This window comes from Bufo bufo, chromosome 1 (genome assembly GCF_905171765.1).
Source record: "Bufo bufo chromosome 1, aBufBuf1.1, whole genome shotgun sequence".
Lineage (NCBI taxonomy): Eukaryota > Metazoa > Chordata > Amphibia > Anura > Bufonidae > Bufo > Bufo bufo.
Window position 1 is genome coordinate 453,276,943 of NC_053389.1, and position 14,778 is coordinate 453,291,720.

The following is a 14,778-nucleotide window of genomic DNA, read 5'->3' on the forward strand; positions in this document are numbered from 1 at the left end:
GGGACCAGGGCAGCATCAGAACGATGGGGGATTGTCAGTGTGAGTATAAGCTTTTTTATTTTTTCTTAACCATTTGTAGGTCATTCAGAACATTGTTTTCAATATGCTGGAATACCCCTTTGCCTGCAGCCACTGCTTACCGATGCATACAGTTCTCATTGAGTTCACACGTATTGAACCAAGCATTTTTTCAGTTTAATGTAAATGGCCTATAATTATTTCTACTTCATAGATCAAGCTGTCGTTGTTATTATAAAGGCAGAATCTATCATCCAGGGGAAGTGATCTTGAGACAATTTGGCTCCTGGTAAGATGAAATTTATATAATTAAAATATTAATAATCAGGTTGAATTAAATTGGTTGTGACAATTGGAATAAACTTCATCTTTTATATATGGTGTAAAAATAAGCTTTTATCCCAGAGGACAAAAATAGCCTCTGGTGCCACCTATTGGATGGATATCCCATAAGTCTATGTCTGGTCCTTTAAACAGTTCTTTTAATATGACGTATAATAAGTATACAAGCCCAAACCAGAATCTTTTCCATGAGAAAAAGACGCTTCATGTGATACACTCTGCCTTATTACAGAAGTAATGATGTTTTTCTTTTTTTGCTAGCCAGTGTTTGAATGGAACAATGAGATGTACCGAAACTTCTACAACCATCACAGGTACGCTATAACATTAAGATTAGAGGATGTCATCTGTCTTCGTTTCACAAACTGATCACTCAGTCATGGGGGATTTATATAGACAATGGCCCATATTTACTAATGTGTCTGTGCCTAGTATTTTTCTAAAAAGTGGAGAAAATTAGTGCAATTTAGAGCAATGAAGGTTTCTAGAATTTTTACTGACTCACTTGGAAAGAAGGCAGGCTTAGTGGGAGAGTGTGGGGGGGGGGGGGGGGGGGGGCGTGATATAAGATGCAACATTGTATAACAAAATGTCACCACAATTCTGTCATAAAATTCTGTCTCAAAGTAAGCCAACCAATAGTTGGTATAGAGTTGACAAATGTGTCTATCCCTGCACCAGATTTTTCATCCAGCCTGATAAATCTGGTGTAGATTTAGACAGCCTGTCTAAGCGTATGCCATGCATAGTTTAGTAAATCTACCCCAATGGATTTTTGTCTACTACTATAATACAAATTTCTATTAAGATTTCAAAATGTAAAACACATCAAATATGACACTATCCATTAGCCATGTACTTCTTTAAATGCTCGGGTGCTGAATTTAATATGTTGTGCGATAAATACTTTTAATTAGAGGTGTACACAGACAGCTGAGGGTCCCAGTGCATGAACAGTATATGCTGTTCAATAGCTCATCATAGAGCTCTTGCCTTATGTGTGTCAATCAATAATTGAGCGTCATTACACTTATAAGCTCAGTCTTTTATGTGCAATCTAATATGCAAGTCGGAATCTACTTTTACGCTGGGGCTATACGGCAATCTTGGCTGTGAAAAACATCACAAGATTGAAGGCTGCTGTGCAACAATTCAGCCGCTGAATTAAATTGAGTCAATTGGGACATGCAAATAGCTGCAGCTATGACCCAGAATCACAAAAACAACAACATTGCTAGATTTTTTGAGAAAATAGGCTCCTAGTAATCACCAGCAGGGTATACTTTTTGCACCTTTTTCCCAAAAAAACCTAAAGCAAGTTTTCCTGATTTAATAATCAGTGTACCAAACCTGTGACTTCTCATTGTTTAAATAGGCTTCATAATAAAATGTCTGGTAAACGACAGAGTGGCAATGGGTAGAGTAGTTGGAAACAAAAAAAAAAGTTCTTCTTGCTTTCGCTGGGTGACAGATTTCTATTGTGGAGAAAGAGGATGACATTGTGGACAGGATGGCTTATTCATAATCTCAATCACAGCAAGAGGATGTTGATGTAACCTATGAGTCTGACACCATGTCTTTGAGAAAGGGTTCAGCACATCCCTCCTGCTTGTCCTCTCTGAGGCTCCAGAGAGAAGCCTTTCATTTACATCATCTCTGTTTTCATTGTGATGCTTCTGCCTCGATTTCTACTGTCATACTGTACTACTGCTGCTCCTGAAAAAGGGAGAATTTCTGGAATGCTTATTCAGAACAAGCCAATGCTTTTTCTAACCATGCACTGTATGTATAAACACAGCTGGCATCTGACCCTGTTAAGGAATACGTTTTAAACTGCTTGTTCCGAACAAGCTATTGCCAATTATGATACTACTTTGTGTGAATAAACATGGGCAGGCATCTGTCCCATTAAGATATAGATTTTAGACTACTTGTTCAGAACAAGCCACTGCGTTTTCTGATACTACCGTGTGTATAAACACTGTCAGACAGCCGCCTCCAATAAGGGACAATTTTTTTAAAAGTGCTATTACATAGTGTATTACATAGGCTGTTTGTTAACACCATCAACAATGCATTTACCCATAGTCATATATGTCACCACCACTCTCAATTGGTGTAGGTTCAATTTGCGTCAAATTTATTTGTACCCGAATCAAATCTTCCAACTGATTAAAATTAGACCTGAAATGAGTTTCAAGAAATCACTATACATAACACATTTGTAATTTAGTGTCCTAAATTCCATATTATCATTATTATTTTATATTGAAGGTCACACATGTCCAGAAGGAAAGATATACTTTGATTGCAGAAACCCTGTACTGGGCTTACCATCTGCTGGTGTCAACTGTGAAGTTACATGTGCAAACCTGGCTATGAATTTTACATGTGTCCCATCACCACTATGTGCCAGTGGTTGCATTTGTCCACCAGGGTAAGTAGTAATGCTCATAACCTAGCATAAGCTATGTACACATATGTTCTTTAATGCATATGAATGCTTTTGTGTTTTATCTATTTTTGTAGCATGGCAGAGTATAAAGGGAAATGCTATGTACCAGATAGCTGTCCATGTACATGGAAGGACTGGGAATACTTGTCTGGGGAAGTGATATCCACACCATGTTATACATGGTAGGTATAATGTTTGGTAATAAAAATAATTTTCACTATCTCAAAAGCATTGTTTGGATGGACTGTTGCTATAAAAAGCATATAATAAAAAAAGCTCTTAAAAAAACAAAAAACTAAGCTGTGGCTCTAGCTCCATCTTTTGGCACCGCTAATTTGCATAAATTTTTCCTAAAGGAGCGTTTCATGGCTTTTACGACTCCATACAACTACTTACATGCTCTACATAACGAGAAAGAGTTCCCCCAGATTCCTATATAAAAACACATAAATAATGTATAAATAACACTACTTTATAGTTGCACTATAATTATAGATTGTATCAAATAATATGCTCTATAGTGCCTATGTAGCAGTACCACATAATGCTATTATTATATAGTAGTCAAATAACACCACCCTACAATGACTAAATTGAAGAATCATAGGGCTCATGAACACAACCGTTGGATGTTTTGTAGTCCGTAAATTGTGGATCCGCAAAACACGGATACCGGCCGTGTGCATTCTGTATTTTGCAGAACGGAACAGCTGGCTCCTAATAGGACGGTCCTATCCTTGTCTGTAATGCGGACAATAATAGGACAAGTTCAATTTATTTGCAGAATAGACATACGGAAGCGGAATGGACATGGAGCATGGTTTCGCATACGGACCGCAAAAAAAATGTAACAGACACAGAAAAAAAATAAGTTCATGTGCATGAGCCCTAAAAGTAATCTCACTGGTGTATACAGGGGGAGATTTATCTAACTGGTGTAAAGGAAACTGATTTAGTTCCCATAGAAACCAATCAGATTCCACCTTTAATGTTTCAGAGCTCATCCCTTAGACCAGTTTGATAAATCTGCCCCACAAAGTCAATATTACAACAATGCAGTTAATATTAAGATTTGCGGTAGTTACAAGCTTTGGGTGTCAGGTCATTAGTAGTGCCCCTTTCAGCAGGAATACACACACCCCTAAAGCCAGCCCTAGGTCAGACGCCACTAGGAAGAAATCTCAGGCTATTTGAATCTACAAAAAGAAGAAACAGAGGCAGATAGTGAAAAAAACCTCAGTGCTTTTAATCCATCAGTAGCAGTTTCGGCTATTCCTTAGCCTTCTTCAAGCATGTGGTGTAAATATAAAACAATGTTTTACGGAGAATTCTCAGCATTTATATTACCAGGAAAATGTATGTACCATGTCAAAGTTTGAAGGCAGCAGAAAACCAGCTGCAGCTATGCCGCTGATAAAGTAGCCCGTTTCGAGTGTGTTTTTTTTTTTTTTTTTGCAGCAGTGGATTTCGATCAGATCTACTAGGTATGGCCATACCTATAGGGTGCTTTAATATATTGAGGTCAGATTGCATCTTTTCGAATGGTTATCACCAAATCACAGATCCATCTCTGTACAGTATCAGAATGTATGGGCTCCGATGAGCCGTAGTTAGTTAATCGCGAAGTCGTGTGTGATTTCGTTGAATAACTTTGGTAATTGATTTTGAAAGTGTAAAACCACTTTAAAACGTGAAACCGAACTTGGCTTTGGTTCTGACTGGTTTTGAACTAGTTCTGGCTTTGTTCACATTGTACTACCGCAGTATTCATGCTGGGCTTTTGTGTGGAAGCTTGGCTGTGAGCTGAATTATATCACCCCCAGACCTTGTTCACACCATAGTTAGAGCAGCGGTTAGGACCCTCTGCCATGCTGAGTGACCGTGACGTGGTGCATGATGGGCTCCGATATTTCCCTGATAGGAATATATTGGCGAAAGTCTCAGCTTTTAATACCTGCATTTATGACTTGCCAGTATAGTCAGTAGTATATCCGTTTGGTGCATTCTCTCCCTGTGTTTCATATGATTATTTGCTACATTCTGTGTAGTTTGCTCTTGTGGTGCATGTGGACCGTGCCGACGTCCTCCATTGTATGCATATTTTGCTGGGGATAGTCGATTACTGCGGTCCACATGCGGTCGGGCTGCTCCCCCAATGAAAGACACGCCACAGTGTTAGGGGCTGAGCAGCTCCTCCAGAACTGCCACTATATTTCTGTGTTTTTGTCTTGTTAGATTTGAGTGTGTGTTCCTTTACTTGGCATTCTAACACTCTATTGCACCTGGTAACCTCCATCACATGGTCTGGTGTAGGTGTGGCTCACAGTCTGGCTTTGTTCACATTGTACTACTGCAGTATTCATGCTGGGCTTTTGTGTGGAAGCTTGGCTGTGAGCTGAATTATATCACCCCCAGACCTTGTTCACACCATAGTTAGAGCAGCGGTTAGGACCCTCTGCCATGCTGAGTGACCGTGACGTGGTGCATGATGGGCTCCGATATTTTCCTGATAGGAATATATTGGCGAAAGTCTCAGCTTTTAATACCTGCATTTATGACTTGCCAGTATAGTCAGTAGTATATCCGTTTGGTGCATTCTCTCCATGTGTTTCATATGATTATTTGCTACATTCTGTGTAGTTTGCTCTTGTGGTGCATGTGGACCGCGCCGACGTCCTCCATTGTATGCATATTTTGCTGGGGATAGTCGATTACTGCGGTCCACATGCGGTCGGGCTGCTCCCCCAATGAAAGACACGGCACAGTGTTAGGGGCTGAGCAGCTCCTCCAGAACTGCCACTATATTTCTGTGTTTTTGACTTCGGATGTAGCATCCGAAGTTTGCTTCGCTCATTACTACTTGGTATGCTGGCTGCAGCACTCACCAGAGCGCCGTTGTCTCTTCAAACAGCTGATTGGATGGAGTGCTGGGAGTTGGATCCCCCATAGATCAGATACTGATGACCATTCCTGAGGATATACCATTAATACTGAACTCCCAGAAAACTACTTTAGGCAAGGGCTACACGGCGACACTGGTCGCATGACACCTGTCACGGCCAAGATTGCTGAGCGGCGGTGATTCCATAGAAATGAATGGGATCTCCGCGGCAGTGGCAAGAAACAAAAGGCTACAGTACCTTCACGCATGACCTCCTTGTTGGAGTTTTATTGTGATTCTGCAATGAATTTTTAATCTCTGTGGAAATAGTGGTGAAATAGTAAAAAAACGGAGTCATCTGAATATGCACAACATTGCAGTTACATATGTGTCTGGTCAAATCTTGCACTGCATTACTCAGCCTCTTGTTCAATGTCTTGTTCCTTGCAGTGTTTGTAAAAGAGGAATTTTTAACTGCACCAGTTATCCTTGTCCTTCAGTGTGCACTGTATATGGTGATCGCCATTACTACACTTTTGATGGTCTGGAATATGATTATGTCAGTGACTGTCAAGCATTCCTAGTAAAGGTAAGGATTCAATGATTTTTATGTTTTTCTTTGATTCCCCTATGTGAATTATGTGAACATAGCCTTATACTTCACCTTCTTTTATAATCCAGCGAGGATTTGCACGATATATATATATTTTTTGATACAGTTTAATGCAGTTTACTACACTTTTACACACAACTGGGGCTGCAGGGCACCTGTATGGCATACTGTATGTTTGTCCACTAAAGTAGTTTTCCAGAAGTAAGATTTTGATCAATATATGATTGTTGGGGTTCTGACACTTGGCACCACCACAATCAGATCTATGAAGCACTGCAGCTTCCTCTCAGCATACCAAGCACAGCGCTGTTGATTGTATAGTGGCTGTACTTGGTATCGCAGGCCAGGCCCATTTACTTGAATGGCACTGAGCAACACCTAGGCCATGTGACAGCTGATTGGTGGTGGTGTCAGGAATCGTGCCATGTGCCAAAATGTTTCAAGATTGGCCATACATTTTAAAGGTCTGGAATAACTCCTTTAAAGGCTATGGACACCGGCTGGGCATTTTATTTTATGATTGCATTTTACTCATTTTGGACTAAAAAATATTTTTCCAATTGGTCTTTATTAAAAATGTTCAGCCATTTTTGAGTTAGAGTATCACTTCTAATTCCTTTCAGCTGACGGCTCATATGAAACCTTATCTCTGATCTCCTGACCTCATAAACACAAGTGTAACTGCCGTTTCATTTTTTATACCCTAATGGTATAGTACACCCTGCTGTATAAATGCGTTTGTGCTTTAAAATTTCCTCTGTACTGAACATATTGCTGTCATTCTGGTATTGTCTGAAAGCTTGGAATGTCAAACAATACAAATCCCATATCTCTAGCTGGTACCAAACCAGAGATATGAGCAGCTAAAGCAGCCCCCCCTCCCTGTCAGTGTGGAAGAGAATGAGGGAGCAGCTTCAGAGCTTGCATGTGACTATTAGGAGGCTAAAACACATGATTTCTTACTGATTTCATGTAATTGCAGGGCTTGTCTCTGGTTAGCTGTATGTGAGAGGATGCACACTGCTCTGGGGTAGTGGGGGAGGTTATCTGCATTCTGATTGTCTTGTCTGTCTGGTTAGCTGGATGTGAGAGGATACACACTGCTCTGGGTAGTGGGGGAAGTTATCTGCATTCTGATTGGTCTTGTCTGTCTCTGGTTAGATGGATGTGAGAGGATACACACTGCTCTGGGGTAGTGGAAAGGTTATCTGCATTCTGATTGGTCCTGCTAGTTCATGTGAGGAGTGCAAGGGCTTATGGGAAGTGAGGGGAATACAGGATGGCCTCAAGGACAAGGCAAAGATCACCACATGAAGTGCAGCAGAGGCCATCTTAGGAAGATGCTGAAATGGAGGCACAGAGAAATAGGGTTGCTAAGGGCTGAATACAGACATCAGAAAGGTAAAATTAAAGGGGTTGAACCCGGACATACTCATATTTTCACCCAGGCAGCCTCCCTGATGTTAGCATCAGAGCATCTTATGCTCCAATGCGCTCCCTTGCCCTGCGATAGATCGCGCAGGGCACGGGCTCTTTTGTTTACAATAACACACTGCCGGGTGGAGGCTTCCGCCCGGCAGTGTGTTTGGTGACGTCACTGGCTCTGATGGGCATGCTTTAGTGCTGCCCTAGCCATTTTACTGGCTAGGGCAGCGCTAAAGCCCGCCCATCAGTGCCGGTGACGTCACTGGGCTTCCTGGCAGCCCCATGGAGAGCCTGGTTTATCACCGGAACTCCTGAAAATGCCTTTGTCCTGCGCGATTTAGCGCAGGCCAAAGGAGAGCATCTGAGCATGAACTGCTCCGATGCTCAAGTCAGGGGGGCTGCCTGGGTGAAAATGGAGGTATGTCCTGGTTCAGCTCTGAACCCGGACAACCCCTTTAACTGAAATATAAAGCTTCATGAATATCTTCCCTTCAGCATCACATATGTAAGGAATTTCATTTTTGGTAGTGAAATGGCAGTTACACTTTAAGCCATATTCTTATCAGTTTGATCAGGGGTGCACCTAGCATTTCTGCCTGAGGCGAACAAAGAAATGGCACCCCTCCCATGGCAAACTCTAACCGAACCCCTCCCCACACCTCTACTTTTAAAGCCATACTTGGAAAGCATTACATACAGCGCTACAAAACATACAGGGTAATATATTCCTCTTAAAGCGGACCTTTCACTAGTTTAAAAACTAAAAACTAACTATATCAGTGGGCAGAGCGGCGCCCAGGGGTCCCCCTGCACTTACTAGTATGTCTGGGCGCCTCTCCGTTCGCCCGGTATAGGCTCCGGTGTCCACAGCTCACTCTGTTCTACTGGGCGGAGTTTTTGTATTAGGGTTGTCCCTTGCTGCAGCGCTGGCTAATCGTAGCGCACAGCTCATAGCCTGTACTATTTCCACTGTAAGGCCCCTTTCACACGAGCGAGTATTCCGCGCGGGTGCAATGCATAATGCGAACGCATTGCGCCTGCACGGAATCTGGACCCATTCATTTCAATGAGGCTGTGTACATGTGCGTTTCCAGTGGTAACGTGTGGCTTAGTTTGCTTGTGTGTGCACTTCCCCTTTAAGTGGCTTCCTTCCTCTGTCTGGTGTTGGAAGGGTTAACTCCCTTCCTAGTGTTTTGTTAACACTGGGTTTATGTGTGTGTGGGTGTGGCTGCTTGGGCTATTTAGCCTCTGCTGGATGCCTGAAGCTGGGGTTCCTCCAGCCTTGGTGTATGGTGGTGATTTATGGTTCCTGGCTTTTACCATCTGTCCAGTGAGGGCCACCCTTGTGGTCATCAATGTTATCCCGGTGTCTCCTTCCCTTCCTGTCCTTATTTGTATGGAGTGGGTTATGTTCAGGGTGTTTGTATGTCTAGTCTGGTGTTACATGTCTGGTGGTGTTTGGTGTCCAGCTTGTTTTCTAGACATTCCCCTGTCTCATGTTATTGCAGCTATGGGTGTCCTGGGTTCCTGTGTGGTTTTCGGTGTGTGCTGTGTCCTTTAATGTTGGTGTGGACAGCAGCACTAGTGCACGGGTTCCAGTCAGTGTGTCTGTGGCAGGTAAGTGTGTTATTGGTTTCGCTTACCTGCCATCTCCTTATGCTGTATGTGTTCCCCCCTCCTTGCAGCCTGGCCTCAGATAGAGACTCCTGTTCCTCCATTACTGGGATGAATAGGTTGTCTCTCCCCTGCTCCTATGTGAGGGATTACCAGGGCGACTTAGGGTCTATAGCAGTGATGGCAAACCTTGGCACTCCAGCTGTGGTAAAACTACAACTCCCAAGATGTCCCCCTTGCTTGGCTGCTCTCAGAACTCTATAGAAATAAATGGAGCATGCTGGGAGTCGTAGTTTCACCTCAGCTGGAGTGCCAAGGTTAGCCATCACTGGTCTATAGGAATCCAGAGTATGAGTCGTCCTACCATCGGGGTCTGCTCATAGGGTGAGGAGTCAGGGAGAGTATTAGGGACGCTGTAGGAGGTAACCTGCTCCCTTATTACTCCTTTTTGGCCAGGCTGATACCCTTTTACCCTTTGACACCGCATGGTGGGAGGTTTCCCCCACTCTCCACTGTGACACCTATTCTCTACATAAAAAATCGGGCTGCTGGTGCTTATTGTGTTGCAGCATGTTTTGCATCCTGAACAGGGATAAAAACCATTCCGTGATATACGTGATTAGAAATAATTCTCTGGCAGAGTGCACTTAGTGTTAACAGTGCCCCCAATAGTAATAATGTTCCCCATTGTGCCCCAGAATAATGCCGCCATAGTGCCGATATTAGTAATCATGTTCCCTATAGTCCCTCAGTAGTAATAATGCCCACTATAATGCCCCCCCAGTAGTAATACTTCCCCTCGTAATGTGTGCCAGTAAAAAAAATGCCCCCTAATGTGTGCCAGTAAAAAAATAACCCTTATAATGTGTGCCAGTACAAAATAAAACTTACAATGTGTGTCAGTACAAAAAATAACTCTTAGGCCTCTTGCACACGAACGTGCTGCGGCCCGCAAATTGCACGAACACCCACCGTGGGGCAGCCGCAACGGATCGTGGAGCCATTCCCTTCAATGGGTCCGCTATCCGGCTGTTCCGCAAAAAGATAGGACATGTTCTATGTTTTTGTGGAACAGAAGTACTGGACGAAACCCCACGGAAGCACTCCGTAGTTCTTCCGTAGGGTTCCGTTCCGTGCTTCCGTTCCGCACCATTCCTCCGGATTTGCTGACCCATTGAAGTGACTGGGTCCGCAATACGGCCACGGAGCGCACACGTTCGTGTGCAATAAGCCTTATAATGTGTGCCAGTACAATAATGCCCCTTGATAATGTGTGCCAGTACAAATAAATATTCCCTTATGTGTGCCAGTACAAAAAAAATGGAAATCAAATTTTTCAACCCATGGAGGTCTAGATTTGGAGTCACACTCAAAATTAAAGTGGAAAAACACACTACTGGCTGATCCAACTTTGATGTAATGTCCTTAAAACAAGTCAAAATGAGGCTCAGTAGTGTGTGTGGCCTCCACGTGCCTGTATGACCTCCCTACAACGCCTGTGCATGCTCCTGATAAGGTGGCGGATGGTCTCCTGAGGGATCTCCTCCCAGACCTGGACTAAAGCATCTGCCAACTCCTGGACAGTCTGTGGTGCAACGTCACGTTGGTGGATAGAGCGAGACATGATGTCCCAGATGTGCTCAATTGGATTCAGGTCTGGGGAACGGACGGGCCAGTCCATAGCATCAATGCCTTCGTCTTGCAGGAACTGCTGACACACTCCAGCCACATGAGGTCTAGCATTGTCTTGCATTAGGAGGAACCCAGGGCCAACCGCACCAACATATGGTCTCACAAGGGGTCTGAGGATCTCATCTCGGTACCTAATGGCAGTCAAGCTACCTCTGGCGAGCACATGGAGGGCTGTGCGGCCCTTCAAAGAAATGCCACCCCACACCATTACTGACCCAATGCCAAACCGGTCATGCTGGAGGATGTTGCAGGCAGCAGAACGTTCTCCACGGCGTCTCCAGACTCTGTCACGTCTGTCACATGTGCTCAGTGTGAACCTGCTTTCATCTGTGAAGAGCACAGGGCGCCAGTGGCAAATTTGCCAATCTTGGTGTTCCCTGGCAAATGCCAAATGTCCTGCACGGTGTTGGGCTGTAAGCACAACCCCCACCTGTGGAGTCGGGCCCTCATATCACCCTCATGGAGTCTGTTTCTGACCGTTTGAGCAGACACATGCACATTTGTGGCCTGCTGGAGGTCATTTTGCAGGGCTCTGGCAGTGCTCCTCCTGTTCCTCCTTGCACAAAGGCGGAGGTAGCGGTCCTGCTGCTGGGTTGTTGCACTCCTACGGCCTCCTCCATGTCTCCTGATGTACTGGCCTGTCTCCTGGTAGCGCCTCCATGCTCTGGACACTACGCTGACAGACACAGCAAACCTTCTTGCCACAGCTCGCATTGATGTGCCATCCTGGATAAGCTGCACTACCTGAGCCACTTGTGTGGGTTGTAGACTCCGTCTCATGCTACCACTAGAGTGAAAGCACCGCCAGCATTCAAAAGTGACCAAAACATCAGCCAGGAAGCATAGGAACTGAGAAGTGGTCTGTGGTCACCACCTGCAGAACCACTCCTTTATTGGGGGTGTCTTGCTAATTGCCTATAATTTCCACCTGTTGTCTATCCCATTTGCACAACAGCATGTGAAATTGATTGTCACTCAGTGTTGCTTCCTAAGTGGACCGTTTGATTTCACAGAAGTGTGATTGACTTGGAGTTACATTGTGTTGTTTAAGTGTTCCCTTTTGTTTTTTTGAGCAGTGTACTTACCTCCATGTGGCTGTCATTGATTTGGTGCAGGATACAGGACTCTTCCAGTCTGTGCCTTGAGCTATATGCACCCCAGCTCAGACGACGCAATGATGATGAAGTCATTGTGTTTCCTGCGACAGCCTGAAGCCTATCAGAGGAAATGGCAGGGCAGGGAGACATCGCTTCAGTGCCCTACCTCAGCATTTAACTGTATTGCTGTCCTGGCCGATACAGTTGAATATGCAGAGATGAGAACTTTCACAATGGAAGCGCTCACTTGCCCACAGCCCTACTGCCGCCCGGCACTTGTCCCTACCTGGTGCTGCCTGACGCAATCGCCTCACCCTGCCTAATTGGTGGTGTGCCCCTGAGTTTGATGACAGTTAAGCTATAATGAATTTTCATGAGGTCAGGAGATCAGACATAAGGCTTCACATAAGCCATCAGCTGACGGGGATAAGAAGTGATATTCTGCAAACAGATTTTTTTTTTAACCCCTGTAACTCTTGTAACTCAAAAAATTGAATTTTTTAATAAACACCAATTGAAAAAAAATGTTTTTACCCAAAATGAGTAAAATGCAATCATAAAAGAAATTTCCCCAAAGGTGTCCATAGTCTTTAATCTCAAGAGTGCCAGATTTTTATTATAATTTCTTTTCTAAACAAAGATAACTGGAATATATCACACAGAGCAATAAGCAGATACAATGCTGAGCTTTGCTTTGAAGGCGAAGCCATGTTTTCTGTTCCAGATATTCTCAACACCATTTTCTAAATCAAACAATGCACAAAAATGCAAGAGTAATCTTGGCTTTTTTATTAGTTTGCGTCCCTGCCAACATGCCGTCCTGCTACAAGTAATTGAAATGTCAGAACTTTTCAATCATTGCTGCTTAATAAAAAAATAATGCTAGTATCGAATAACGCAAACAATGCAACGAAATAATGGAGCCATTTTCCCCGCTGTGTGCAATCAGACTTTCATTTTCTTAAGGTAAAATGTCAGCCGTGGAAGCGTAAGTGATTAAGGAAAGAAAGACATAAAGCATTAACAATTCAATAGTGAATTTGCCGCTGAAATTGTAACCAGTGATGAGTGAGCAGTGCCTTTCAGAACATTTTCAATTTTAATGATAGACATTTTATAGGTGCCGTCTGAAGCCTTAGCTATATACAGTATCTGCAAATAGCAGGATTAGTGATAATCCACCAAAAGTGAAATGTATTGAATAGAAACTGACATAGTATAGGCATGCATTGTATGAGCAGGAAAGGTACATGAAAGAGACAGGGAAGCCTCCTCTTATACTTGTAATATATAGGGATGAGCAGGAAAGGTACATGAAAGAGACAGGGCAGCCTCCTCTTATATCTAATATATAGAGGGATGAGCAGGAAAGGTACATGAAAGAGACAGGGCAGCCTGCTCTTATACTTAATATATAGAGGGATGAGCAGGAAAGGTACATGAAAGAGACAGGGCAGTCTCCTCTTATACTTGTAATATATAGGGATGAGCAGGAAAGGTACATGAAAGAGACAGGGCAGTCTCCTCTTATACTTGTAATATATAGGGATGAGCAGGAAAGGTACATGAAAGAGACAGGGCAGCCTCCTCTTATACTTGTAATATATAGGGATGAGCAGGAAAGGTACATGAAAGAGACAGGGCAGTCTCCTCTTATACTTGTAATATATAGTGATGAGCAGGAGAGGTACATGAAAGAGACAGGGCAGTCTCCTCTTATACTTGTAATATATAGAGGGATGAGCAGGAAAGGTACATGAAAGAGACAGGGCAGCCTCCTCTTATACTTGTAATATATAGAGGGATGAGAAGGAAAGGTACATGAAAGAGACAGGGCAGCCTCCTCTTATACTTGTAATATATAGGGATGAGCAGGAAAGGTACATGAAAGAGACAGGGCAGCCTCCTCTTATACTTGTAATATATAGGGATGAGCAGGAAAGGTACATGAAAGAGACAGGGCAGTCTCCTCTTATACTTGTAATATATAGTGATGAGCAGGAGAGGTACATGAAAGAGACAGGGCAGTCTCCTCTTATACTTGTAATATATAGGGATGAGCAGGAAAGGTACATGAAAGAGACAGGGCAGCCTCCTCTTATACTTGTAATATATAGAGGGATGAGCAGGAAAGGTACATGAAAGAGACAGGGCAGCCTCCTCTTATACTTGTAATATATAGGGATGAGCAGGAAAGGTACATGAAAGAGACAGGGCAGCCTCCTCTTATACTTGTAATATATAGGGATGAGCAGGAAAGGTACATAAAAGAGACAGGGCAGCCTCCTCTTATACTTGTAATATATAGAGGGATGAGCAGGAAAGGTACATGAAAGAGACAGGGCAGCCTCCTCTTATACTTGTAATATATAGGGATGAGCAGGAAAGGTACATAAAAGAGACAGGGCAGCCTCCTCTTATACTTGTAATATATAGGGATGAGCAGGAAAGGTACATGAAAGAGACAGGGCAGCCTCCTCTTATACTTGTAATATATAGAGGGATGAGCAGGAAAGGTACATGAAAGAGACAGGGCAGCCTCCTCTTATACTTGTAATATATAGAGGGATGAGCAGGAAAGGTACATGAAAGAGACAGGGCAGCCTCCTCTTATACTTGTAATATATAGGGATGAGCAGGA

The 14,778-nt window shown here is 43.4% G+C and overlaps 1 protein-coding gene across 1 annotated transcript in view; it reads left to right on the plus strand.

The window, feature by feature from the left end:
• The window catches only part of OTOGL (otogelin like), a 307,829-nt gene that overhangs the window by 140,456 nt on the left and 152,595 nt on the right, over positions 1–14,778 (plus strand). The window contains exons 20-24 of the mRNA XM_040412979.1: positions 233–307; positions 622–674; positions 2,635–2,797; positions 2,890–2,997; positions 6,147–6,285. Of these exons, the coding sequence (XP_040268913.1) occupies positions 233–307; positions 622–674; positions 2,635–2,797; positions 2,890–2,997; positions 6,147–6,285 (538 nt within the window). The remainder of the gene's footprint in view (positions 1–232; positions 308–621; positions 675–2,634; positions 2,798–2,889; positions 2,998–6,146; positions 6,286–14,778) is intronic.